At 36.4% G+C, this 27,746-nt stretch overlaps 1 protein-coding gene across 4 annotated transcripts in view; it reads right to left on the bottom strand.

Annotated features, from left to right (window-relative positions):
* The window catches only part of CDC14A (cell division cycle 14A), a 65,111-nt gene that overhangs the window by 34,257 nt on the left and 3,108 nt on the right, over positions 1–27,746 (bottom strand). For all 4 annotated transcript variants that reach the window (XR_011048613.1, XM_068405922.1, XM_068405923.1 and 1 more), the window contains exons 3-5: positions 20,380–20,455; positions 12,661–12,753; positions 4,507–4,586 (exon numbers count right to left, since the gene is read on the bottom strand). Coding sequence is in view for 3 of the 4 variants with exons in the window: in XM_068405922.1 (XP_068262023.1) it covers positions 4,507–4,586; positions 12,661–12,753; positions 20,380–20,455 (249 nt within the window). In the remaining variant the exon portion in view is untranslated. The remainder of the gene's footprint in view (positions 1–4,506; positions 4,587–12,660; positions 12,754–20,379; positions 20,456–27,746) is intronic.

Genomic DNA, 27,746 nt, shown 5'->3' with positions numbered 1-27,746 from the left:
ACTCTATTTGCTTTCAAAATGAGAAAAATGTGAGTATTTCTATGAGATACAGATGTAGTACAAATCTGAGTTGGCATTACAGATCTGCAAATCCCACATCCAATTTCACAGTTATTGTAGCCGACCTCAATACTGCATAACGCTTTCCCTTTCACCAAACCTCTAAACACCGTCAATAACAAAATAGTTTGTTTCCCCAGCACTTGCCAATAAAGAAACAAAACCCAAAAGCTACAAACTAAAAATCTAGCTCTGAAATTCATGTCATATCTAGAGACAGAACACAATAATACTAAAATATATTTGTTTTTTTCCCCTTTAATATAAAGTCAAAACAAAGTAGTTTGAGGTAAAAACCTAAAACTTTGTTTCACCATAGGAAACTGGTATTTATGATGATTTAAAATGGTGTTAGCACTATTTTCTTAAGTGGAAGTGAGAAGATACAGTACAAGATCTTCAAGAGACCAGAGCATCACCAAGTGACAGTAAATCAGCCAAAAACAGGATGAAAGCATCTCAAAGACAGTAGTGCCTTATCTTCCTGCTTTGTCTTTAGTTTTTCTATTATAAAAACAAAAAAAATTTCATTTATCTTGTAAGAGGGGTATTCTGATTTCCTTCCACTCCTGAACAATATTTGCTGAAGCTGTCTTTAAATGAAATACCAGCTGAAGATCTAAGCCGATCAAGGCTTTTTGAGGTCACTGAGCTGGATGAAAGTAGATCAGTTTCCCAGTGATCACTTCATGTAAACACACCTCAGTACTCCATAAAGAATCTGACAATCCCACAGCTTCTACCTGTTAAAAGTTGTCTATTTTTCTTCCAAATGGAAGACACTTCAGACATCAAATTAACAAACCTGTTAAATAGTCTAGCTGTAACACTTAACTGATCATTGCTCATGGATAAACTCTTGCACTTGAAACTATTCAAATGGAGATGACCTATACTACAGAAGTTATATAATATCCAAGTTCCAGGCTCCAAGAATGAAGTCAAGTCAGTAAGTACTGAACAGCAATGATGAATATCTCAAATTATTTCCATCCTGGACCTTAGGAGTAAAGATGTAAGATATTTGGGTTATGTTTTTCATTGTACATAAGAATCATTTTAGTCGTTTTCAAGACACTAAAGAAGTGGAAGGAGTGCAAACTTACTCAGAGCACCAACTCGTTTCTTCATGGTATAGCTCGATGCCAAGCAGATATACTACCTAAGGCAGTGCTACTGCTTCCAGCACAGGTTCATTTGCTTGAGCCTCTGTATCATGCTGTATTTTGCACCAGAGATGTCTCAAATGTCTTAGAATGGACATGGGGAGAAAATAATCTCAAAGGCCTTGGAAAACCAGGGAAGGAGGAATAAATTATTTCTTCCCTATTCCCAGCTAATCCAGATTATCCCACTGCAGGCCCTCATCAGATCTACTTGCCCTTCTCTCAGCCCCAGTAATTCTTAAGCTCCTTATGTATCTATTCCAGCATCTTCCTATGAATTCAACTCCCAAATATCCCCTCCCTAACTATCAGACTCCCCATTTCTTACCTAGCCTCCTATCTTATCAGAATCCTTCAGTTTATTTCCTCACTCCTCTTCATCTCACCTCCCGTACAGCTAGATTACAGAACTTCCTTTCCCAGCAGGACAAACTATACCTCAGGTAACAGAATCTGCTTAGGCTCTAATCCAATGCCAAGACCTGACATAGTCCAAAGCAGTTCCAAAAGAAACTTAAGTACTTTCCAGCCCCACACCATGTAAGAAAGAATGCTCAAGAAATCAAGATGTTTAATTCTTCTAGCAAAAGCTCATAACACTATATTCCTTCTAGAAACCACAAGGGTCTGCTCAAGAAGATTGCCTCCCTCACATTTTCTAAAATAGCCAAAGCTTTGCATTAAAAACAAAACAAAAAAACCCCAACAAAACAAAAAAACAACCACAAAAACCATACCAAAACACAACCACACCACAGAAAACCCACAACCTCCCAGAAAAGCTTTAGTTTTAGCCAATCATTTATCTCCCAGCAGTCCAGGGCTTCAAACACATGGACAAAGACTGCAGAGGTGTTACATTTCAGAAGACTGCCTACTCTATACATTTATTGCCCTCTTCTGAAGCTGACAAACAGAATGAAATTATACTTTTGTAATAATTTTGACAACCCAGACTGCAAAAACTGAGTAGTCCCTTTGCTGGACATTGTCGTCTTCAATGTTTTCAGTCAGCATTCTCTCCCCTGAGAAACATGAAATGCTCTTTGTATATAATATAAAGCTATCTTCAGAAAATCTTGCTGTTTCTTGTATTTTTGATGTCTCCTTTGCTGATCCCAGAGTAGCTAACTATTCTTTGAAGGAGAATTTTATGAATTCAAACTCACAAGGGTTTGCTTTGAATAGTTATTTAACACTTCTAATGAAATTGTTTCATGTCATTCAATTTGTTACTGTGGTTCTTATTAGCCTCATAAGAAATCACAGAGCCAATTACTTTCACTACTCCCTACCAGTCAAGCAGAAATAGCCTTTTTTATTATTACTACTACTGTTATCATCATCATTATTATGAAGAATTGGTTGCAAGGCAAAGATCTGTAGCCTTTGGTTTGAACAAATAGGGTCATATGAGACTCTTCTGCAAACACACTATTCCGCCCAAGTTTTCTGTCTCACAATTCTGGGATATGACAACTAAGGTTCTTTGCTTGGTCAGAACCTCTTTTCTACACACCTTAATCTTTACTTTGGCAGGGGAGAAAGGAACGTAAAGGTATAGCAATTAACTATAATTTCAAAGAGTATTTTTTTTTTTTTTAATAGGTGAACAAGATAGATACAGCTATTCTCAGGTAACATACATCCTCCACCACTAAACGTTTTGCTTTTAAAGCAAGTTTTGAATAAACTAAGCTTAAGATTCTGAAAAACTTAAGTCACTTTAGTATTAAAAGGTCTTACATGAAAGAAATGCTCCTGATGAAGTTGAACCATTGAGAATTTGATATGAAAGGGAGAATCAGGTTTTTTTTTTTAGACTCCACTAAAATGCTACATAGTAATCCCCAGAAGCAAGGGAAATATTGCAGGGAAACATTTCACTTGTTGCTTCCCCAAAATAAGGAGACAGAAGAATGTATTTACATCATTTCTGTGCTCAGAATAACAGAGTTTGCTTCAAAGAACTTGTTGTAGCAAATTTCCAACAGCTGAACCTTCTGTAAATGGAAAGGACCAATGTAATTATTCCAAACTGGGAGAAGATCAGGAACCAAAGAATCTAAAAGGTGGAGAAAACTATACATTATTCTTTGTTTAACTTAGATCATCACTCCTGTGTTTTACATAGAATTTGTAGATGTTAAAAAACACTGACATGTTTAAAATAACTGATTTTTTCAGGCATTGTACCAATTATCATTTATAATTAGCTGAAAAAAATATGGATCTCAACAGCTCAGTAAACTACTTGGGCTTTGGAGAGCTATTGATGAGCAGGTGAATGTATAAACTCTCTGCCAATAACAGCTATCACTGATTTGATACCTTTTTAAAAAATATATTAGATGGTTTATGATTTCAAAGTCAAACTGGTCTTCACATACAAATCTACCATCCCAATACTTTATACTGTATCTGGCTCCTGTACAATCTATGAGAAGAGAGACAATCTGATCTTCCTTTGGTGAGTGGCTGTAGAATCAGATGAATTTGACACAGGCAAGGTAGGTCTACATTTACAAATGCAGCGGCTGACAGTGAACACCACTTGCCAAACATTGGCTCCCCTAAAAATGAGGACATTGACCTTCTTGAAGTTGCCTTTTATTGCTAGTGTTTGCATAAGAATAGTGTAAGGTATTTTCATTCATAAAGTCCAAGGGTATTTCAAGGCCCACACAATGAAAAAAATCTGGAAGTCTCTTTATTAGACAGGCGTGATAGCTAAAACTCTGGAAATTCAAGTCTCACTATGACCTTAGTACAGAGAATAAAGACAGACTGATAGAAATTATCTATGATTCATTGAAAACAGAAAGGCAAAGCAATTTAATAACTGGAACATCAGTACTTGTTCTGTAAAATAGAGACAACATAACAGCATAAAACCCCCTTCATTCATTTAAGCCTAGCTGGTTAGGTACTAGGTAATATAAAAGATCTGAATGACTTCCAAATAGTAAAACACAATACATCATAAAGAAAAGTTTTAATTGCTAAATCACAAACATGCTAAGAACCTTTTTCTAAACCTGACAGTTTGGCAAGACTAGGAAAGTTACTTAAAACTTAAATCAATTGAAATGGCTTTATTATTCTAACACAGAGCAAGTAAGTCCACCATAAGTAAAAAATATTTTTTTCTGGAGATCAGTCATTTTGATACAATGTCTGTATCGGACATGAAACCCTTCTCTGGGAAGGCAACCTGAAAAAATTATATTTAGCAAATTCCAAACCACAAAAGTTAGGCCCATTTCTCATGTTCACATACCTAAATGGAAGATATGGTGGATTAGATCCAGACAAAAGTGTTCTGTAAGCTTCTTCTGGTGTTTTCTTCAAGTATATTACCTAAAGAGCGTGGGTGGAGAAGAAAAAAAATAAGCCCTGAGCCTGAAAAGTCATTAACCACAGGTACACTTCCCCCAGCCTACCAAACTCTTAAGAATATCCACTATACTCCTTTATGACCAACTCCTATGACAGTTATAGGTCAGAAAAGACATGCCTACACAAAGTAAAAGATTCAGAAATCAACAGAAACTGGGATTTCTGTTTCGAGTCATTCCCCCTGCTTTAAGGAGAGAAAAAAAAAAAAAAAAAATCACATATTGCTGCTGCAACTGAGAGACTTTAAGACATACTCAAAATCATACTAAGACGAAAAATAGGCATCTATGCTAGGAGTTCTCTGTTCAACTTCAGATGAGTCAAAATATCACAGCAGCTGACTAGGAAAATCTTCCATTGAGTTGTGGTGGAGAAATGTTTCCTAACACAAATATTTTTTTGATTCCTAATTGCCAATATCAAAGTACTAATTAACAAGAATATCAAATTCAACAAGCTGAACCTGTTACTATGAGACCAACATATAGTTAATGTAACACCCTAAGCCAAGGCTTATTCTGCTATCACTGAACACTATCAGCTCAGCTTACTTAAGTAAGAAATTAGACCACCACCACATCTTGTTGCATTTCAATCCCTATCTGTACAGTAAAGCTGGTCCTAAAATAAATTTAACTTGGAATACATATTAAGTAAGTGCATTTCATCCAGTTTGGAATGGCATATTTCACATGCACAAACACGTTTTCTAAACAAAGCCACACAATTTTCCTAGCCATTTCCCCCCAACTCACAATCAGCACCTACATGGCTACTTTAGCTCTACGCACATTTAACTGTTGAATATAAAGTATTCTAATAATTATTTTCTTAACTAAGACATAGGCTAGTTCCTGGTCTAAAAGCTTTATCCAGCTTTTGACCTTGAACACATTAGAATATAGGTAAGTGGTGGTCACTCCCAGAATATCTGCAATTTGCTTTATGTCTAGAGTCATATCTCAAGTTAATGGAATTCCTAGTATTCTGTAAGATGTCAACACAGTAGGTAGATTTTCTTGCATTTGTTCCTCAAGCATGGCCATGGCAGGCAGAAAAGACAAGATAAGGATAAAACAAGCAAAAAAAAAATTGACTCAAGCAAAACAGTCTGAAAAACTCTTTGCCATGATGCAATGAAAAGAGGGTCCAGAATCATCTCTGTTTTTCAACTACCACCTACTTCACTGCTTTGAACAACTGGTCTAATTTTGGACCAAATCCCTCTACACAAACTGATTTGCCTTCAAAACATCAATTCCCTGACACAGAGCTGTATTTCAGTCTCAGCCTCCAACGTTGCTCCTCCGCTCATCATGATCACACTGATAGCCTGGATCAGTATAATCAGTACCCAGAAAGAACAAACTCCACTTATCTTCAAATGTTAAATCTTAATACTGCAGCAGTGTCCATATTGCTGTTTCATTTAGCAAGTGCCCAAATTACATGTTTCTCAAAATTAATGTCCTTGTATTTGCCCAAGCTTCCATATTGCCCTCTCCTTAACCTCTGAAAGCAAAGGTTTCCTGAAACCTTCCACCATCAAAACAGACCACAATTTCTATATGAAAACTAGTCCATTTATTCTGTATTATCAGAACAATTGTTTCTAACTCAATTATTGGATTCTTTGTTGTTGGGGTCAAACCAGTAATTACTAATATTGAAAGAGATTCAGGGCTTTACTTAATGGATATATGTATTTAATTAATTCAAAAAGTGGTAGTAGTTCAGAGGACTTCAGGGAAATACAAGTTTCCATCTTACACAATGGGGAGTCAGAAATCTGAAGTAGGGGCAAATTTGTACTGTATGAATGTTTTCTCAGTACTGCAGTTCTTATTTCACAGAAGTTATGGTACTTCAAAGCTGTCTCTGCTCAAACATATGTATACATGACATTTCAAACAAAACACTGCTAGTTGTCTGTCCACAAAGCTCATAAAAGCTCATAATAAAGACACCAGGACAGAAACAGAAAAAAGATATTAAGAACACAAAAGGAATGAAGAGAGGGAAAGAAACACTGAACAGAGCTCCTGAAAAGACTGAAGTATCACAGAGTCAAGAATAACGCAATAACTGAAGGAAGAAGGATAATGAAATGGAGAAGGAAACACTACAGTACATGTCTTTAGTACTTAAAAAGTAGTGATATTCATTAAGAAAACCCCAGGAGACTGTCTTCTGACTCATCTTTATCAATGAAAACTCAGCAACTGAAACTTAGCTTCATTTTTTAAACTAACATGATGAACCTTGAGAGTGCTTTCATTCTGCAACATATACAAGTAAAAAAACCCACACAACACAAAGGGCCTGTAGTGATGTTTGTATAAATTGAACCTGTATCTAAGAAATAATGTAAAAGCCTTTTAAAAAAAAATTCACTTTCCAGATGGTAACTATTCTCTTACAAGAGCTGTTTTACAAGGGACAATGTTCTTCTCCCTTTCCCCACTGTCACTATTCTAACTCATAACACCTGGCACTGCTACCTATAAAAAACAGATTCAGCAAATATTGAAAATTTTCAGATTTTTTTTCTTTAATATTTCCATTCTTATGTTCCCAACTTCCTGAAGAATGATGTGGTTGAAAGATAAAGTTGGGACACTATGCAGGCACATGACATGTAGCAATATCGGCCACATACACACTGCCAAGAAAATTCATACCATATGTCCTGAAAAGTTTACAGAACAAAAAGGGAATTAGTATTTCACAAGTCCACCTTAATACTCACCCACAATATTTCAATTACAATTTGGATTCATCTTGTTCCCACTCGCACATGCCATTTTCAAATTAGAAGTATATGGAACAGATCCACTCTAGAGCTGCTAAGTTATCAAGAAATCTGTGAAGCCAAACTAAAGCAATCTGAAGAAAGGTGTTGCTTGAAAGGCAGCTCAAAGAGGCTGTACATGTCACAGTAACTGAAAAGCCTTTGTACTTGCTGACCCTCCAAGGCAGGAATTACGGATTTGAGCAGTAGTGGGATATGTTTAGATTACAAGAGAATAAACTTAAAACTTCAGGTAGGGCTGAAGAAGTCTAATTTATATTTTTACATTAGGGAAAAAACACTCCTGCAAGCAAATGACTGAACATGGCGTAGTAGTTCGCTATTACCCAGTCATTTGCTGTGATAAAATTACAAACTCAAGAACACAACAGCTTCTTATTGGCATTACAGAAGTCTAATAAAAGCTACTACTACCAAAAGTAGTAGTAGTAGTAGTTTTCCCTCTGTACTCGGCACTGGTGAGGCCGCACCTTGAGTACTGTGTCCAGTTCTGGGCCCCGCACTTCAAGAAAGATGTTGAGGTGTTGGAGCGAGTCCAGAGGAGGGCGACCAAGCTGGTGAAGGGTCTGGAGGGTCTGACCTATGAGGAATGGCTGAGGGAGCTGGGGTTGTTTAACCTGGAGAAGAGGAGGCTCAGAGGTGACCTTATTGCAGTCTACAACTACCTGAAGGGAGGTTGTAGTGAAGTGGGAGTCGGCCTCTTCTCCCGGGCAACTAGCGATAGGACAAGAGGACATAGCCTCAAGCTTCGCCAGGGGAGGTTCAGGTTGGACATCAGGAAGAATTTCTTTTCAGAAAGGGTTATTAGACATTGGAATGGGCTGCCCAGGGAGGTGGTGGAGTCACCATCTCTGTATGTGTTTAAGAAAAGACTGGACATGGCACTTAGTGCCATGGTCTAGTTGACAGGGTGGTGTCAGGGCAACGGTTGGACTCGATGATCCCTGAGGTCTCTTCCAACCTGGTTGATTCTGTGATTCTGTGAAAATACACACTTAAAGTAATTGTGAGAAAGAAATATGACCAGCCCATCTGCTACCTACAAGGAAAAGGAAAAGAGCTCACTGGATCTCTTCTCAGAGTTTGTCACAGTTTGAACGCATCACGTTTCACCAGGACTGCTCAGAAGTCCACTAATCAAGTTTTGATCTTTGCCAAATTGCAACAGATAACTACTACTTGTCTGCTACAAGGGTAGAATTAAAGCTCTAGGTTTACCAGGAGGAGCAAGTGTCATTCATATAAGTTCTCTCAGACTAGTATTCCTCCTGCTCTTCTGCCCCAGGGAATTCAAACCTTACTAGATACATCACCAGGTAGGGGTTCCTTGGTTTCCAAACAGGAGAGAAACATAGCAAATACCTTAAGAATATGGAAAGAGGGACCCAGCCCTTCATCCATATGTCATCAGACAGGAGAAAATGCACTCTCCTTCACAATTTGTTATCAAAGAATTCTTGGATAACGAGTGGGGAGTTCATGTAATCACTTCAGTATAATTCAGTTAAACCTACTCCCTCTCACCCCTCTTCCCCCTAGAAACTACTAGGGACAAATTGAGTCAAACAAGGCTACTTCAATTTTGGTATGCATGAAAGTGCTTGTATTATTATTATAAAACAATTTTTTAAGACTTTTTTTTTTTTAAATTAACTATTGTGGAAGACTACATAAAAAACCCTAACAACTAAAATAAGTCTCCAAACAGATGAAGGGAAAAGCAAAGCAATACTAGCTTCAAAATATCCTCTGTGGCACCTGGTAATAATTTGCAAAACCTAGTAGTGCCCTGTTTCTGACATCACTGAACAGTGTGTGTTGTACTCTTGACCATTTAGCAGGAGCCCTGAACTTCTCTGTAAGATCAGAGAAGTCTGCATGTTCTGTTCTTGTAACACTTTAAATATTCTTTTTCTTCTTAATCTGAGTTTTACGACAGAAGTCATCTTTGCAGAATTCTTAAAAGCAAGGACAATAATTTAGCAACTGGACGTGATTCGCCGAAATGTATTGAAAGTCCATTGTAAAACTGAAATTTAGAAAATGCATCTTCCTGAGATGCAATTTACAAACAGGCAAGCTATTGCCAATAAAGTTTTAATTTTTGCTTAAATTCATGACTCTCTTATTAAAACATTTTAATAGTTATAGAATATTTCAGTGCAACATGTCTAAGAAGCTGTTTAATGGAACAATTTAAGTTGCATAATCGCCACTGGAAACCCATTCCTAGAACCTGACCCACTGTTTTCCATGTTTCATTTTACACTTAATAATTTAACACCAGGACAAATAAAACAAACCTTCTCAAGTAGCTTTCACACATTGGTAGAGTTCATAGCTATAAGAATTTCTGGTCTCAAAAAGCTTGTATAATTGAAGAAAAGACATAAAATCTAGAAGACCTTAAATCAAACAGTACATATATTTCTGTCACAATCTGGATATTCAAATTGTAATAGAACAAATTGCCAATTACATACAGTTCTTTTACTGAAGAGTACTGTTAGATTCCTTCAGGTCAGGAACTGCCGTATCACATAACCCAAGAGTGCACATCTACTGCATCTGACTGAACACAGCATTTACAGGAAAACCAGTCCAAAAATGCAAATATTTCTTGAGTTGGAAATTAATACGCCTGGATTATAAAAGCTAAACCTCTGCAATTGAAAAACAAAAATCAGATTATTTGGTAGATCATAAATAACTTTTTAGAATAAATAAATATTCATTTAATTAATTTATTGGCATTAGTACCAATCATTATAGAAGAGGTGAATGAACTCCCATAACACTTGTGGTTTAGGAGTACAGATCTATAGAAATAATCCTGGGGTGACATACTTATGTAACATACTGAATGCCTTTGTGCAAACTGGTTTCCATTGTTATACTAAATTGAGATGAATTTGGAAAGTGACTACAAGGTGTTTTCAACAAGAGAATTAATACTTTTTTGTACTGGTAACACTGTATCAGTAAAGAATGATTCTTGGTAAATAATATCTTCAATAATTAGAAGATACTTAAAACATCTACTAGGCTGACAGTAGATGTATGTATCAAATGCAGATGTGGATCACTTGCATATGCTAGCAATTAAGATCTATAAGCAGCTTAAGACAGGCTAGGCAAGGGTTAAATGTGCATGCAGTTGTGGCACACTGATTTATCTTATTGTACACATAAGCTACCAACTCTTTACGTGATGTGCCACCTGGTATCCATTATGGAGTACATACACAGTCACGCCATGGGACACGTACTATGTGCTTCCCCCTTGACTTTCTTTAGTGGGATTTCTGCTGCCCTCCTCCCCAGTGCGCACCCTTATCCCTATCTTTAGCTGCTGAAGATCTCCTTCAAATAAGGACTACCAAATATACCAGATTGCTCCCAAGTTTAAGTCTTAAATACTGAAAATATGGCATAGTCTTACTTAGCCGATCAGTCCTCTGCTTGGAGTTCTGTCTCGTACCTTACATACCTCCTTAACTTTCTGTTCTTATAACCCGGCTCTGCAAGAAGTTCTCTTTGTGGACAGTAGCGCTCTCTCCTTGGGTCTAGCTAATACTGATAAGGGTCTTTTAACCCCTTATCCACAGAGAACAGCTACTTAGTTGAGATAGCCATATAACAAGGACCGGACAAGGGGAATAAAAAGATAATCTCATTCCCTTCAAAACGCCAGTGTCCTACCCTCTCCAAGGCTTCTAAGATGTATTGGAAGGTGAAGGCAGGATCAGACAAGGGCAATCCAGTGAAGGCAATTAGATACTGTAATCTACACATGTGCTAGACGAATGTTCTCTAGCTATGGGCTTAACTAGACCAGCTTTAAAACATTAAGTGAATCTTTCTAAATACAGAACTAGAGATATAATGATGCAAACAGAAAACAAAAAGCAGTCTGAATGGAATGACTGAAGTTTCTTTACAAACTATAGTGTGGGAATCATTACTGAAGATGCCACAAATTCAGACAGATTTTGGGTCTGAAGGGACAGTAAAGCTTATAAAGATATGCTATCAAATTTGGAGGCTCCTTAAACAGAATATAAAACACAGAATTGGAAATTAATTCCAGCATTACTAAATGTAGCCTTGCACAGTCAAAAACATTAACAAACTTAGAACATTAACTCATTTGTTCTTACTATTCCTTTTGCAGAGTTGTTCCATGAGGTCTACTCAAGGGTTAAAAATCTAACAAAAAAATATTTAAAATTTGAACTTATCCCCAATTTTTTTTTTCTATCTTTAAATTGAAATAGACCTGCTTTCTCAAAAGCATTTACACACTATCCCCATACTTGCAGTTAAACATTTTGTTTAATTACAAGAATCTGCAATCTTAATTCTTTCAATATTATCATCTCCATTTATCAAGCTTTGCTTTCAGCATGACCTCAGACACAAAAAGAAATATACCAACTTTCACACAATATAGAGCCTGACTTAACAGAGACCTCCAGAACTCAGCTGATCACCTGGATGTCAGCTCAGGACCAGCAGCTTGTTAGTTACTTGATCAGCGTAAAACATGCTATGGCAAAGACTCTGAGTTTTCTACAAGTGTGCTCCAATTCTGGACAATAGAGCAGGAAGGTGAAACTGAGTTATGCTGCTATGAAAACACACAAGTGGCTGTGCAAGTGTCAGCTTAGGACTATCAGTACTTATGTAATATCACAATAAATTAGGCTTGTGTAACTAAGACTGCCCTGTGTATTGCATATTATCTGTAATATCAGAAGGTTGAAATACCTCAATTTTTTCGTTATTCTGGGTAGGCTATGAAAATTAACTAAGAAAAGAAATCCAGTCAATAATCACCATGCTTCTGGTCTAGTAACTTTAAGAAAGGCTGTGAGAAAAGGCCTTCTCCTCCCCAGCATGAATCTCACTACTGCCATGAGCAGGAATTGATCCTAAGACAGCCAAGTTTAGAGGTAAGTTTGTGGTTTGCATTTTTGACATTCAAGAAAATGGTACCCTACAGGAAACATGCACATGATCCGTCAAAGCCACTCCCTGTGTAGTAAATGGAGTTAAGTGCCAAAACTCATACAGCAGAATTTTCAAAGATGAAAAGAAACGAGAAGAATCAAATGACAATTGCCTACCTCCCTAAAGAATCATCCCTTGAGATGCTATTTTACACATAGCAGATGTCTCTTAAGGAAGGTTAGAAGTATCCATGTGAAAAATAATACTTACAGCATATGCACCTATTAAAAACGCTGCATTTGCTCGTTTCCGCTGGTCAAAAGTGGTATAGTACACTATCTTCTTTCTTGATAGACTGAAATACTGTTAAAAAAAAAAAAGACAGCATATTTACTGAGAGAAGAATACACTTTAAAAATACTTTTAAAAGTCACTTTTCCAAAACTGAAAAATAACTCAGAAAAAATTCTTATGGAGAGATTCTTAAAATTAAAGGAGAAAAAATTACTGATACCATGAACAATCTTCTTACATTACAGATAAGAGTGCAGGGAAACAGCGACTATAGCAGGGCAGATCTTTTCGTTTGCTGCGCAAAAATATCCTATAAAATGCATCTGATTCGAAATGTTCAATATAAAATACTGGATTTTTTTTCAAGTTTAAATATTTGAACAACAGCTTATGAACACTGATTAAAGACATTGACATTTTCAGACTAAAACACCCTCCTATATGTTAAATCTCTCTAGCATGTAATTCTGCGGAGAAGATGAGAAAAACTGAAGCAATCAATCTTACAGGCATTTTATAAGTTAAACACCACTTTTCCATCTATACCACTTAAAAATGGGGTGACAGACATCTTTAGAAAGCTTCAACAGCAAGAATTTATTAAAAAAAAAAAGATTGCGCAAGTGAAAAGCCTGAAAAAAAGCCTAGGCAGAGAAAAAACTAGTAACATTTGCAATTTGTCTTTCTTTAGGAAGAAAAGAAGCCTGTGTCAGAACGATGTAGACAAAACTCCCATTGAAAACAAGACCAACAAGCACCAGAAAAAAAAACAATAACCACAAACTGCAGCAGAACTATTTAAAGCCAGAGAGGGATAAAATTGTCACTTAAAAATGGCAACTTAGACAGTTTATAGCATTATTATTTTTTTAGCTTCGTGAATTGCTACACTTCCATTATGTTCTGCAACACTACCATTCATGTTTTTCCTGACAGATTTCTACAGTACTACTACAGTTTTGAGGAAGTCATCAACAGACCTACTGAATTCTGCTTCTAAATATTTGATACTCATTTCTATTTTTCAAAGTTGCACATTTTATAAACTGCCTTTATACCAGTACTGCTGTTACCCAACTTCAGTTTTTTTAACCCAAATTTGACAATTTTAATTTACTTTCTTTTCCTGCTCTTGGCACGGATGACACTGGGGGGTAGGAGATAAGGTAGCTGCTCCAGAATTGTGTTTTATTTATTTAAGTAGTGCCAACTGTATTTCACTTCCACAAATCTGTAAACATCAACTCTCATCCTAAATCTTGTTGCAAATTTTAAGATGGCTTTAACCACAGAATCAAATTTTGCAAAAAAACCAAACCAAATAGCTGATAAACTCAGGAGAAAAACAATGTATGTATCACAGTGAGCGTCTTACTCCCACCCCTCACAGAAACAGCACCTTTAATAGCAGCTCTAACTGTACATTCCAGTCTGGTCTTATTACCCACAACTTCTACACCTGCAAGGAGTAAGAGTTAATGCAACTGAGTATATCTAAACAGGGCTGTAATTCCCAGGATAGCTGGTTTCTGTCAACTGGAAGAGATTGTATCTTGAGAACAACAGCAACATCTCCCTTAGTTTATTTGCAAACATACAAAGCACAAGTAGTTAGTTAATTAGTGAAGCATTCAATTATTATTAAAACTTGATAAAATTAATCCCAGTATTTTAAGATCCCTCCTTTCTTCCCCCTCCTCAATTTTTTAATTTTAGTGTTCTCTAACTGCAATTCCACCCATGATGAGTAGGTGGGATAAGATTACAGTAGTTATGCAATAGCAACAGAACTTCAATTATAACTTGTTGACTACCACTTACTTTAAAGTGAAGTTTTTTGCACCAGTTTATAGTTCACCTGAAATACTATTTTAAACTGCAAAAAAGCACACTCTGCTAGCTAGCCCAAAATAAGTTCTAAGACCATATTTCTTGTTTTATTTTACAGAATGGACTTTTAAAATCATATGGGTATATCAAGTCATTCCAATTTTGAGGTTCCAGAACATTTAAATGAAAGCAATATATCATTTTCAAAATGTAAGGGTTTAATCCTTATGAGCCATATTGCTGTATGAAATATTTAAATGTTTTTTGAATCCCGACTGAAGTTTTAACACAGAATGAAAACCGACATTAATTAACGGCTTATAGCATAACAACCAGCGCAAAACTGCATCAGGATTCTACTTTTCAGAAGCCTATAAAACAAACCACTGGTTTTATTCGCACACAAGTTACAGAAAATCAAGTTTTACAGTAAGTGTTTGCTGAAGTGTCAATGCAATGCCTCTGTCAACATCAACAAACAAATTATCAATTCTACACTTTCAGTATCAATACTAAGCTATATGACCTATTTTTAAAAAAAAATATTGATTTTCTGACCATGTTTAATAAGCTAAGTCTATTCTTTTGGCTAGGTTCAATGATATCAAGTATTAAAGACAGTTCTTTAAGGTGACTGTTTTTATAACTCCAGAGCTCCACCCAAACGGATTAAGGCTTTAGTTCCCTTAGATACTGTGCAACTCAGAAGAACCAAAAATGTTTCAACAAGGAATTTTTCCATAGAGGTTGTCTACAGAATAGTTGCAAATAATCTTTTTTTTCTAAAACGAAATTAACGCAGGCACTATGAAGCACTAAAGATATTTTTCTTTATCAGTAAGAAAATTTAAGCAGTTTCACACATCATTAGAAGACAAAATGTAACAATATAACAGAGCAGTATCTGTCAGGATATATCCTAGAGGAATATACTCAAAGACAATCTTTTAAACTAAACAGAGGTTATGCAAGAAATGTGGCAGGTTTTGTTTTAGGTGATAAAACGAATTCATTGGGTGTATGAGAGGGTTCCAGAACACATTATTTTCACTGTGAGATTTTTTTTTTTTTTTGTAATAATAGATCAGGTTTTGTTTCTTGAAGACCTCAAGAGAGATATACTTGCACAGAAATTGATGACAGCCTTACAAGATACCATTGTGGACAATTACTAGATTGAAAACTGTTTAGAATCACCAGATTATTTGACCATTTCATTTAATGGATATGGCTTAATATACTCGCATTGTTCAAGCGAGAAATTACTGCAATGTGTTTAACTAGCCTAGATCAATGCAAATACTATTTTTATATATATACACACGCATTTATATATATATGTAATATGTACATATGAATAGCAGTGAATACAAGGCTGGCAAACTGTTAGTAGAAAATTATGTATTAAAACATGTACACACAACCTGCCTCAAAATCTAAGCTGTCCTAAAGGAGATGCTTGCAATTACTATAGTTCCATGTGTACACCCAGCAGTTTATTTATATTAAAAAAAAACCAAACTCCTCTGATTCAGCAGCAATACAGTTAGCATACAAGAAATGTTAACCCCATAGTTCATAAGCCAGCCAGAACCTTCCTTCTCCTGCCTTCGATCTTCTGTACTTGTATCATTTATCTCAGCAACACTACTCCTGCTTCTGAATTTATTGAGATTGTATAAGTCTATACACACATAAAACACAGAAGGTTTTTGAAAGCAGTTTTTATGAAATCAGACTTATTTAAACAGGAAAAAAAAGCATTTATTTCATAAACGAATCACAGTTGCCAGGTCAAGCATTTTTTCCCCCAAACAGAATTCAAAGAACTAGTACGAAAACAGCATGGCCAAGCATTTTTTCTTGCTGTTGACTTGGCTAGTCAAGATCATCTCCATAGCAATCAGCAATCAAAACATTACAAACATAACAAGGTCAGAAAGGTTTTCCTGTAAAGCATAACCAGGACTTTAGCTCCAGCTTTCTCAGCAAATGGATATCGGAATAAATTCTTCAGCTCTTCGGAACAGAACTATTTACTGTTTTTAAAATCAGTCAGCATAAAGTTACAATAGTTTACTTTAAAACGTTGGTCTATCAATAGCACATTTCAAACTGGTACCCTTCTCCTTCCCCAACTGTACCCAAGAAGGGAGAGGGGAAAGCAGAAAACTGCTTCCATGCCTAAATTTCTCTCCTAAAACAGATACATCTGAAAGACTTTGGAGGGGAAGTCTGTGGGGTTTGTTTTAATGAGATCTTATATTCTCATTTCTCCTGTTCCTGTTCATAGAAGTTTTAAACTTAATAAAAGTCTAATTCTTAAATTCCTTTTGAGACACCATATCCAAATAAAAACTATCATGTTTTGTGAATATTTTTTTTTGTGCCACGCTTCTTTTAAAGACTCTTATTGTAAGAAAAGTACATGAAGTGCATACTCAACTAGGTATTTACCAAATCATGGCAGCAGTCATCTGGGCTTAAGCACTGTGATTACCTCAGGATGCCAAAAGTGTTGCAGTACGGCAACAGCAACCATACTGCAGCAGAGGCTGGATTTCCAGAGAATGATAAACTGCAGTGCCTTTTACTTCCTATGATCAGCCAATTCCTGATGTTGGCCACAGGGCACAGTTACCCTTAATACAAGGGTATGCAAACAGCACGTTGCCCAACAGGACTCTTTCTCCACATCGTTAGTCCAATCGGCACTTCCCATCTCTGACACCCTGATGACAAGCTGCCTACATGTCCCCTTGGTGTCACGTGAGAACTAATATACTTTTGCTGCTGCAGTTGCTCATTGCATCAATGCCTTGCTGGCAGGTAAGTCACAGGTCATGAACTTCTGTCTTACACTAGTTTAGGCCTCAGGAATCCTCCCAGGGACACTTGTAAAGGACAGACATGAGAAGGTGAGGGGTAGAAGGGTAGAAACTGTGAATCCACAACTCTCAACTAGTGAAGCTGAGCAGTAGTCTTTTGTAGCTAGGCCTACAGTACACATCAGATGCATGCTTCTGCCCTGGGATTTGATCTTACAAGCCTACTTACCCACTGCAGATAGTATCTAAATTAGGACAGAGTCTGGTGTATATTTTAACTAATAGAAGAGCAAAGCTTACTTCGCAGCTTACACTCAGCCAGACTGGAATCTACTCCTGTGCAAGTTCCTGTATCACTCAGGTGGTATTCCAAGATTCAGCTGTTTGATTTCAGCTATTACTTTCAAGGGGTTGCACTATCAGGTTACCCTTCTCTATTATGCACTAGTAGTTTAAATTAACCCATTTGGAATTAGCCTCCGGTAAGGCAGCAGCAAGAAACAGCACCTCCTCCCAGCTGAGACTGCAGCTGATCTACACGAGATTTCTCTGTCATGTTCCTGAACATCTGTACTCTTCACCTAGCACTGCGAGTGCTTGCTTTTTTCAAAACATAGAAAAGTTACATTAAAATGACATCACGGTTTGCTAAATCAACCCTGCAAATGTCAGAGTTGCTAATTCAGTTTCAATTTGGCTCCCTTGTGTATTTTTTCCATTATAATATACAATCTTTATATCATGATTACAAGCCATTTATGACGAGCAGCTTCCCTCATTCAATGCAGATGATGGTCTTATAACAAGAATAGACTGTAGAGACCTAGGGTCCAGTTTTAAGGTGTTCTAGTTCAACTATAAAAGTATGAAGGTACACTTCAATGGTGATACACTGTATTCAGGTCCCAAACTGAGCAGAGTCTCAATTTGAATCTGGAAAAAAACAGAACTAATCTCTCTAGTTCTGATAGGCACAGTGAAAGTTATAGACTAGTAGGTTTATCACTGGCAGTTCTCTGGAGTAACTGCTTCACAGAGCAAGCATTCTTCACAGTCTTTAGCAACTCAAATATAAGGTCACAAACGGCAGAATTAAGGTAAAAAAATAGATTCCTAGTAAGTGAGCATCATTAGTCATGTGTTTGAATGGGACAGTGGCACTGGAAAATAGCATGATAAGATTATATATTTATAAGCTCTATTTAGTGTTAACACAGAAATGGCAAGTCCAATGTTCTCCCAATATGAACACAGGCATTCAAAATTAGAATTACTAGAGTTTAATTTTTTTAATTTATAACTAACTTTCTGTATGAATAAGCAATGTAAATTTTCTCTAGAAGTACTTTTTTGCAAAAAGGTTATAGCAACTCTACAAACCCTTCAATTTTCAGAATCTCCTCTTAAGACTACCTAACTTTAAGTCAGCATGCCATAAGGAAGCAGCAAATACCGTGAATCATTTTGCATAATGGTTTCATTTGTGCAGCAAACATTAGTCCCAAAACATGTCATTTTTGATACAGGAATCCTCTTACCAGTGGCCAATGTTATCACATCTGTTGTCCCATTTTCCCCTTCTGTCAGTAACAGGTCTAAAGTTCTAGATTATAAAGATTTTAAATCTTTAATATTTAGTGAAGGGACTCCTTGCTATTTGCACACAAGTGATATTAATTAGTACTTTGGAATTAAAACATGTTTAATTTCTTGCAGTTGGTAAGTTTTCTATACATGCTGTAAATCACTTTTTCACAGGCATTTGGGGACCAGGTTAAATCTACAGCTATGTGCTCAGTGTGCTCGGTCTGGCTGCAACAGAGTTTGGTTTTCTCCACAGCAGCCTGCATGATGCTGTGTTGTGACTAAAACTGCGTTGATAACATACCAATGTTTTAGCTATTGCCAAACAGCACTTGCACAGCATCAGTGCCTTCCGTTTCTCACTCTGCCCCCACAGCAAGTACACTGGGGTGGGCAAGATGCTGGGAGAGCACATAGCCAGGACAGCTGACCCAAACTGACTAGAGGGATATTCCACACCATATAACATCACAAGGGAGGTTTAGATTGGATATTATGAAAAATCTCTTCACAGAAAGGGTTGTCAAGCAGTGGAACAGGCTGCCCAGGGAAGTGGTGGAGTCACCATCCCCGGAGGTATTCAAAAGACGTGTAGATGTGGTGCTTTGGAACATGGTTTAGGGGAGGACTTGGCAGCGGTAGGTTAATGGTTGGACTTGATGACCTTAAAGGTCTTTTCCAACCAAAACAATTCTATGATTCTATGATTTACAGATTCTAGAAAACTTTATAAAGAAAGGACACTTCGCAGTCAAAAGAAAAAGCTACTGTGGTATCCAAAGAAGATATCAAAATTTTCTATCTCTAGAGAAGAGCAACTCAAAATTGTCTTGAATCAGCAATCATTATATAGAAGAAAATAATAAAGATTCTACAAATTAATTGATACAGAGTGACACTTCTACAAGTAAGACAGAAAAGGGAACCATTTTTATATGTGTAAAAACATATTTCCATAACACTTATTAGAAGCGACTTTTTATTAAATTGAATGAGATTTAAAAGTTTTAACTTTTCCACTAAGTGAGACTTAGTTTAAGTAGTGTCATTTTGGGGCCCACATTTTGTTCTTGTTCATGTGTGGGGGGTTTTTTGTTTAGCTGGTTTTTTTGATATCTGTTTTTTCAATTATTCAGACTAGCTTTCCCACTTCATTAGCTGCAAACCCATGAAATATCCAGAATGGTTTTTGTTATTATTGTCTTGAAAGCGTAAGGTTATAAAAAAAGGCGAACACATCCTTCAGTGCCTCACCTGATAAGCAACAATGAGAGCATACTCATTTTTTCTGTTCTTTAGAGGGAAAAGAATTCAGAACAAAGAAGAACCTTAAAGCTTAGTAGTAACCATCTAGATAACGAGCACCTAACAACCACTTTCAAACTGGATAATACATTTTAGTTGAATTTCAAAACACAAAAATATAGGAACATTGTTTTTAAACAAAGCTTACCTTTAATTTCTTATTTAGTTTACGGCAGTACCTGTATAACATTGCCAAATTTAAAGGTCCAAAATCTCCATAGAAACTGGGAGAAAAAGAACAAAAAACCCGTGTTATTTATACACAATAACTAAGCAAATTTCAACACGCATGTTGTTGATAGTTAAAGCTGCAAATCAGTAACTTTCGGGGGATACTGAGTAGCCAACATATATGGTGCAACAGATAAGCCCTTTATTGATTTATTTAAAAGGACGACAGTAGCAGTTAATTTGAAAACATTTATAGCTTCAGTTTAAGATGCTTCAGTAACTACCTTTTCCATTATATACACACACTAACTACAGAATTTTTTTCTTCATCCCATTATGTCCTTTCTGGTTTTGGCCAAAGCTAGAGAGTGAAGAACTGCAAGACATTATCTACTCCCCTTCAAGCCATGCTGATGTCATCCTAGGTAAAGGTTCTACAACCGCTTAAGATGGGAATATATAATTAGATAATATGAAGAATAAGTTAAACAGAATTTCTTACAGATAGTAAAATTTGTTTAATAACATCCAGTCTTGATCTGTCTGAAATTTAAGCTTATTTCTTTTTATCCCATCCTCCACTATTCTAAAGAGTACACATTACATATACACTTTGTTTCCCTTTGTTCCTCCAATCCTTTTATCTCTAGGCTGTTCTTCCAATTTATTATTTATTTTATTATTTAGTTCATGTCTGCTGATTGTTCTTGTTTCTCTCTTCTAGATTATTCTTAAACATTCACATTACCTTTGAAGCAGCAATCACTGCCCTTAGGATAAGAGCTAGTAGCAGTAGTCTGTGCAGGAAAATTATTGCAAAATAAAAGTTCCTGGTATGGATTCACAGTGCTCTTCCTAGCTAACCCTTCATATAGGCATCTCTTTCCATTCTGCTGCACTTACACCTTCTCTAAATCAAAAAAACAACCCTATCTTGCTCCATTAACTTTAGAGTATTCTTTCACTTAAATATATGATGGAAGAGTAGAATTTAGGATTTTAAGATTGTTTTATGAAAAATACTTTTATTTTTAAAAAGTGTGGAATATGAAAGTTACTAGAATACAGAATACTTTTTAAAAACCGCTGTGAACTTTGATCAGCTCAAAGATATAACTGAAAACAGAGTTCATCTAAAGCATTGCAGAACTGCAGCCATGCTTTAGGATAATAAGTTTTTATTACTATTCATTTGCTAAAAGTACATCAATATGAAGTCATAGATCCACTTCTACTTTTCCACGATTAAACTCAAACAGAAGTGTAGGAAAAGCACGCTAAAATGAATTTACAAATCAATTTATCCACAACAGACAAGTTACTTACTATTTTGGTGGGGATAAGGATAAAATACATTTACTGAGTCTATTCATGAAGTAATTATATTTCTACAAGATAAAGCTATTCAGATTCTCTCAGCCACCAAGCTAAAGATGTCACAATCTTAAACTGCCTGCCTCCATCACTTATTACTATTAAGTATACTATGCTTCTTTTAACACAGTGGAAAAAAAAGGTATCAGTGTTTAAGGCTCTGGTACTACCACTGTTTGTCCATGCTGCAGAAAAAAAAAAAAAAAAAAAATTTCTCAGAATCCAAACACAATCATAAAGGAAAGGCACTTTTGGTCACTGTTGCACCAGCATTATTACCCATACCCAAACACTGGCAATTCCCAAGTGATTTACATAACACATGTAGGCAGTATAAACCAGCCATTGGCTTGATTGCTAAAACATTGTGGTAGTTATGTGAGGGAGAAAAGTTATTTGTTATATGTATAATTTTAATTTTCTCTACTTAATACCTCTAAATTGGAATAAGCTTGAGTGTCTTTTTTTTTAATGGGGCTGAAACATGTGCTTTACAAACCCACAAATCAAAGAGTTCTCTGATAATACAAGGCTCTGTATTGAAGTCAATGAACTCTGATCCACAAAACCCTTCTTCATTTTATATCCTTAGAACTAAATACAGTTTCTGACACATCTGAACAGAAGGGTTTAATCTTATGCACCCTCATTACTTTTAGTATAACAGGCCATTTTTGTACTTGAACTAGAGACACTTGATCCTGACTCACCTAAAGGATTTTCTTCTTAAGAACAGAATTTTGACATAGAGTTAAGTATAAGTGGAAAATGGGAAACGGGGGCTACAGGGAATGGGGAAGAAACGACACACCAAGTCATCATCTGAGTAAAGAATTTTATCTAACTTTTGCCAGATAAAACACATTAAAAAAAAAAATCAAATCTTATTATAAGATAGCCACTGATAACAATACCCAATATTATTTTACTTCCACCTCTTTCATAGGTAATAGACTTTCTTTGTACCTAGGTGTTTTAACAAGCATTTATACACAGTAAGAAATCACGATGCCTCTGAAGCTTAAGCCAGTTAAGAGAGACAGTCATTTATAATGGAAGTGGGAACCAGATACGAGGAGCAGAAGGCAAGTACAGTATTAATCTACATTTAATTATATTTTGTTTTCATCAAGTACTTAGATGATACCTTAAATTATTCTTCCCCCTCTTCCCATGGAAACTTGCTATCCTTATGCTTCTCAAACTAAGAAGTACCAAACCCCCAGAATATACTAAATGAATATTTAAATACTCTACTTCAAAATACTACCATAATGCTACCTGGAAGCAGTAGCTTAGAACAGACTCCTAGAACCACTCTTTCCTGTAAGGTCTTATAGCATAACATCTGAGGTATTTGCTGTATTGTATCATAGGAATGGTCATCCACCTAGAAAGGCCAGCCCATAAAGAGCTCATTGGTCTACTCTGTCATGCAAGCAGTTACTGTACATTCTTCCAGGGAATTTAATGGTGAAAGAAATATAGTCCACAACTCTTTCGGACAACAACTCAAGTTGTTTCTGACTGCAGATCCATGGGATGCCACGCGAAGGTGCCACGAGTCAACTCAAGCCTTGGGCACCTCTTCTGAATGCTAAAGTTACTTTTTACTAAGCATTTGAATACCACTTACCCTAGTACAGCAGAACAATGATAAACAGCTTTCATATCTTGAACTAGTGGATGGAGCCTGGTTATGGTAAATGAAGGAATACTATAGCCTGGCAGACTTTGAAATTAGTTGATAACCTCCATATTAACATCACAGTCAATCTATTTACGGTCAAGGTACCAAGTTATCTTTCAAGGATAAACTGCACTACTTATACTTCACTCCAGAAGCCTGATACTTTTCCCCACAGATGAATACACCAGAGCAGTGGTTATTGTAGTGCCATTCACTTACAATTTTGTGATACAGAAACAGATGTACGGATGAAAGGATAGGAGATTCCTTTCTGAAAAGCTATTGCAGGATTCTTTTTTCTTCATGACAGACCAGTGTAAGTTCAGTGTTACTGCTACGCTGAACACGAGGGTATGCATACATTCTTAACAGGCTGTAGGCATTTCCAGTAGCCTGAATATGGTCCATAGCCTAATTACCACATTGCGGGGGGGGGGGGCGGGGGGAGAAGTAAGTCAGATCCATCAAATCACTTCTAACAATGCAATAATGCTCAGAGGGCAGCTTACTCACTTAGTGGTTTAGTAACTTGAAAACAAAGGCACAGTTTAACAATTGCAATCTTTTTCTGGACTATGTACACCAGAATTGGAGTATAAATACTCCTTTAGGTAGGAAGCTTGCCTTCTTGGAGGCTAGCAAGCATATAAAGTCATTTTTCTGCCAAAACAGGAGCATCCCAAGCTTGCAATTACTCAAACCAAAAGATTAACCACAAAAACTTCAGGAACTAGCAGAAATACAGCTTCCTAAATGCAAAAATACACTAGTTTTTCAGCACTTTACAAAGAACCAACTTACTATTGAAATTAAACAATGAGACTGAATTAGAATAAGAAAAACATACTCCACTTGCTTTTCTCTCCCCCTTTCCTAGGCTGGACTACTGGAACATTCAGGTTACTGCACTGTAAGGCCCTTGCTGCATGTGCTCTCAATCTAGCCATTAAGCAGCACAAGAACCAGCTACTGCAGAAGCGGCCAACTGGTTACTACAGATAAATGTGCTCAGCTTATGATTTGAAGCATCTTACGTGCAACAAAGTTTCTTGATGAAAGCCAAGAGGATCAGACCACACATTTGTTACAACCTAACTGATGGTCAGGAAGTGTTACATATTCAGTCTTTCTCCAACTCCTGTTTCCTAGACCGTGTTCCTGCTTCCTACTTCTCAAGCACACGAACAAAGGTGGAATGCTCAGTGGCATTGTCTCTCTGCACTAGCCCCACCAATTCCAGTAACACATGAATAACTAGGAGATTTCTTATCTGGGCTGAGATAATCCCTACCACTTAATACTACGTACGGATTGCATGCTTCTGAATAGACACAGGATGATACAGCAAATATAACCCTAGAACTTATGTATCACCCCACTGCTTGCGTCTGAATATAGAAACAATGCAGAGGCTCTGGATTATGCAAAACACCAGGTACTCACTCCACTTCCCCTTCAATGTTCCAAATCCTCCCCAAGATCCTGATTCTTCAAAATCCAACAAGAACTCATACGTCCAAATTATAGATGACTAAACAGCTATTCCAGATATATGTATTTTTGATACAATGCTCCTTGACGTCAAGAACAAAGTATCAGTGGCGAGGTTCTCCTATAAAAAGTTTCGCTATAGAAGAATCCTCAGGTCATGTTAAAAACCTACTCTCCATGGAAAAAAGTCATCTTAACAGAGGCCTCTTAAGTTTCTCATAAGGGGTTTCCTATATCAAGCTACACTCCCATCCAATATAAAACTGGAGCCTAGAAAACAGATCTGGTTTATCCTGTTACACTTTTACTGCAAACAAAATATCCTCAATACTTTTGGCAATTGCTTTTATCTCTTCCATACAAAGAAGTAAGACAGATATGGTAAAGCAATGTGGGGGTATAAGATTTATGAAACTGTTGGACTGAAGAACACCACAGGTGTTAATGGATAGCACTTTAGAAGTTTCAAATACAAAATTATGCCAGTAGTTTGTGTCTGAAGGAAAAGTTGACACTCTCAGTTCTTAGATCTTCTGATTTTCTTGTTTGAGTAAATTTAACATCTCTCATTTTAAGATGGAAAACAAAATAAAGCTGGAGTACTATTCTTAATACTCTTGGGTAAAAATTAAGACATACAAAAGCTGGTATTACTATATGAAGTTTTTCTGCTCTGTACTTACATTTACATTGAACTTCTGAATTTTGTTTTGTGGACCTTAGGTTACTAAGTTATCTTGGTCATCTGATAGTCAAGTTCAAGACTTCCAAAGCTGCTGATGTGAACAAGGAACTCCCTGTTCTCTGTGCAAAGCAACAGCTCTGTCTGTTGTAACAAGGCTAAGTTTAAGTTTTCTTTTTCCTTTCAGATGACATAAGACACAGAATAATGGAGAAGTTCAGGTTTCCTATGCAAGTACTGTTACTGGTAGCCACAGAAAAGTAGTATTTAGCCAAACTAAAAACAAACACGTTAACCCTTACTCTTCTCACAGGAAAGAGAAACTACTTCTTTGCATATACACATGCAGTGAAGGAAACTAGTCCTACAAGTCAAAGGCCAAACAGTACTCATTTAATATTGTTGTAGCTAAGCATTTGAGTCTTATTCTACTGCTGCTTGAACTCAAGAAGCAGCTAACACTAAGACTGCTGTGAAATGGGCAAGTAACATACCACGGCTTGAAAGAAAGTTTTAGTGTAAAACATAGAACGTACAGAGAATATCATATTAATTACTTTTACAGTTGCTCACAATATATCAGAGACTAAACCTGCAAAAGCTGTTTATACAAGAGATCCAAAGTCAGAACAAATGACTAGAAATGTTATGATAACAAATTAATAAAAACGTTATGATTTATGAAAGCTGCCATTATAATTTATCAGTAAGTTTCTCATTGTCTAAATTTTAATTTTGAGAAAACTACTCAACAATAAAAAGGACATAAAAAGTTGCTTTGATAAAAATATGTGAAAGCCAAGGTAACCAGTCAAGTGTTGTATTCTCAACCCAGATCTGTTTACTGAAAGGTGAAACATGAAAGATACTATTCTTAGAGAATAAAAAGCTTCTTCCTAGTGCCTAACTCTTTAATTGAGGTTTTGCCAAGGCAAGGCTTGTCTATTTGCCAAATGACAGTCGTCTTCAAGCTGGGTTATTTCTCATTAACTCCAGTCTCCTGAAGTAATAGTTACCTGCACTACATTACCTTGAAAGATTGTATTCCCTTATAAATAGTAGTACAGATTTTCTCAGGAGGGACCTCAGAGAGTTTCAGAAAGAGACTGACAAAATCTTACAGAAAGAGATCAAAAAAAGAATTCAGAATTGGATAAGTTCATTCAGGTTTCTTGTACCTTCAGCTGATGAATTTACATACCATTTCCCTAGCATAATAGGTTCGAGGTTAAATTGCAGCCCATTTAACTAAAATAGTGACAGTTCTAGTAGCGAGTTCCTAGTCAGCTAGCATTTGAGATGCTCTTAAAAGCATTTAAGCCTATCTTTATTATTTTTAAAAGTGTGAATGTTTAAATAAGTGAAGACAGTGTTACGAATTCATTAAAACAGTTGACAACTTCAAGTGAAAATTGTGTAATCTTGAGTACTTTAGCCTTCAATCATACTTTGTGTACGATTTAGTGATAAATCACGTGACAAACTGCAAGAACAAGTCAGCATTTATCAGACCAAAACTTCCAAAACCATTAGATCTAGTGCTACAGCTGTTTTGTTTAATAAATGGGGTATACTATAAATGGGGTACACTATTACTTCCTTATGTCTCCTCAAGAGTGGGGAAAAAAAGGGAAGCGAGGCAGCGAGATTTTAAGTACTATGTGATGCAATAACATGCTCTCTGTAATCAGACAACCCCAAACCTACATATTAATGAGGTTTTCAGATCATATATTGCTTTGGTGAAAGCAGACTGACACCTCAGTAACATCAGCTAAATAAATTTCTTTAACACTTCATACTTAAAGAGTTATCACTAAAGTTAACAGAATAACAGCCCAAAGAAAAGGAGTTTACTTCCATGCACAATGAATTACCTTTGTCTTGTCACTAGAATGATGTATCTAAACCAAATGAGGTTAATAAACAGTCGTATTAACAAAATTACTAATGTACCTCACAGGTGCTGGGGATTTTGTGCTTGAGTAGACAACCCTAGCTTTCCAATTTCAGAAAGATACTGAGAAAAAATAGAAAACTGTAATCCTACTGACACCTGCTTTTACTTCCCTGAGACAATATAAACTTCCTTAGAGATGAGAGGGAA

Source organism: Nyctibius grandis, chromosome 8 (assembly GCF_013368605.1).
Source record: "Nyctibius grandis isolate bNycGra1 chromosome 8, bNycGra1.pri, whole genome shotgun sequence".
Lineage (NCBI taxonomy): Eukaryota > Metazoa > Chordata > Aves > Nyctibiiformes > Nyctibiidae > Nyctibius > Nyctibius grandis.
Note: the sequence above shows the minus strand (reverse complement) of the source record. Positions and strands in the feature narration are given on the sequence as shown.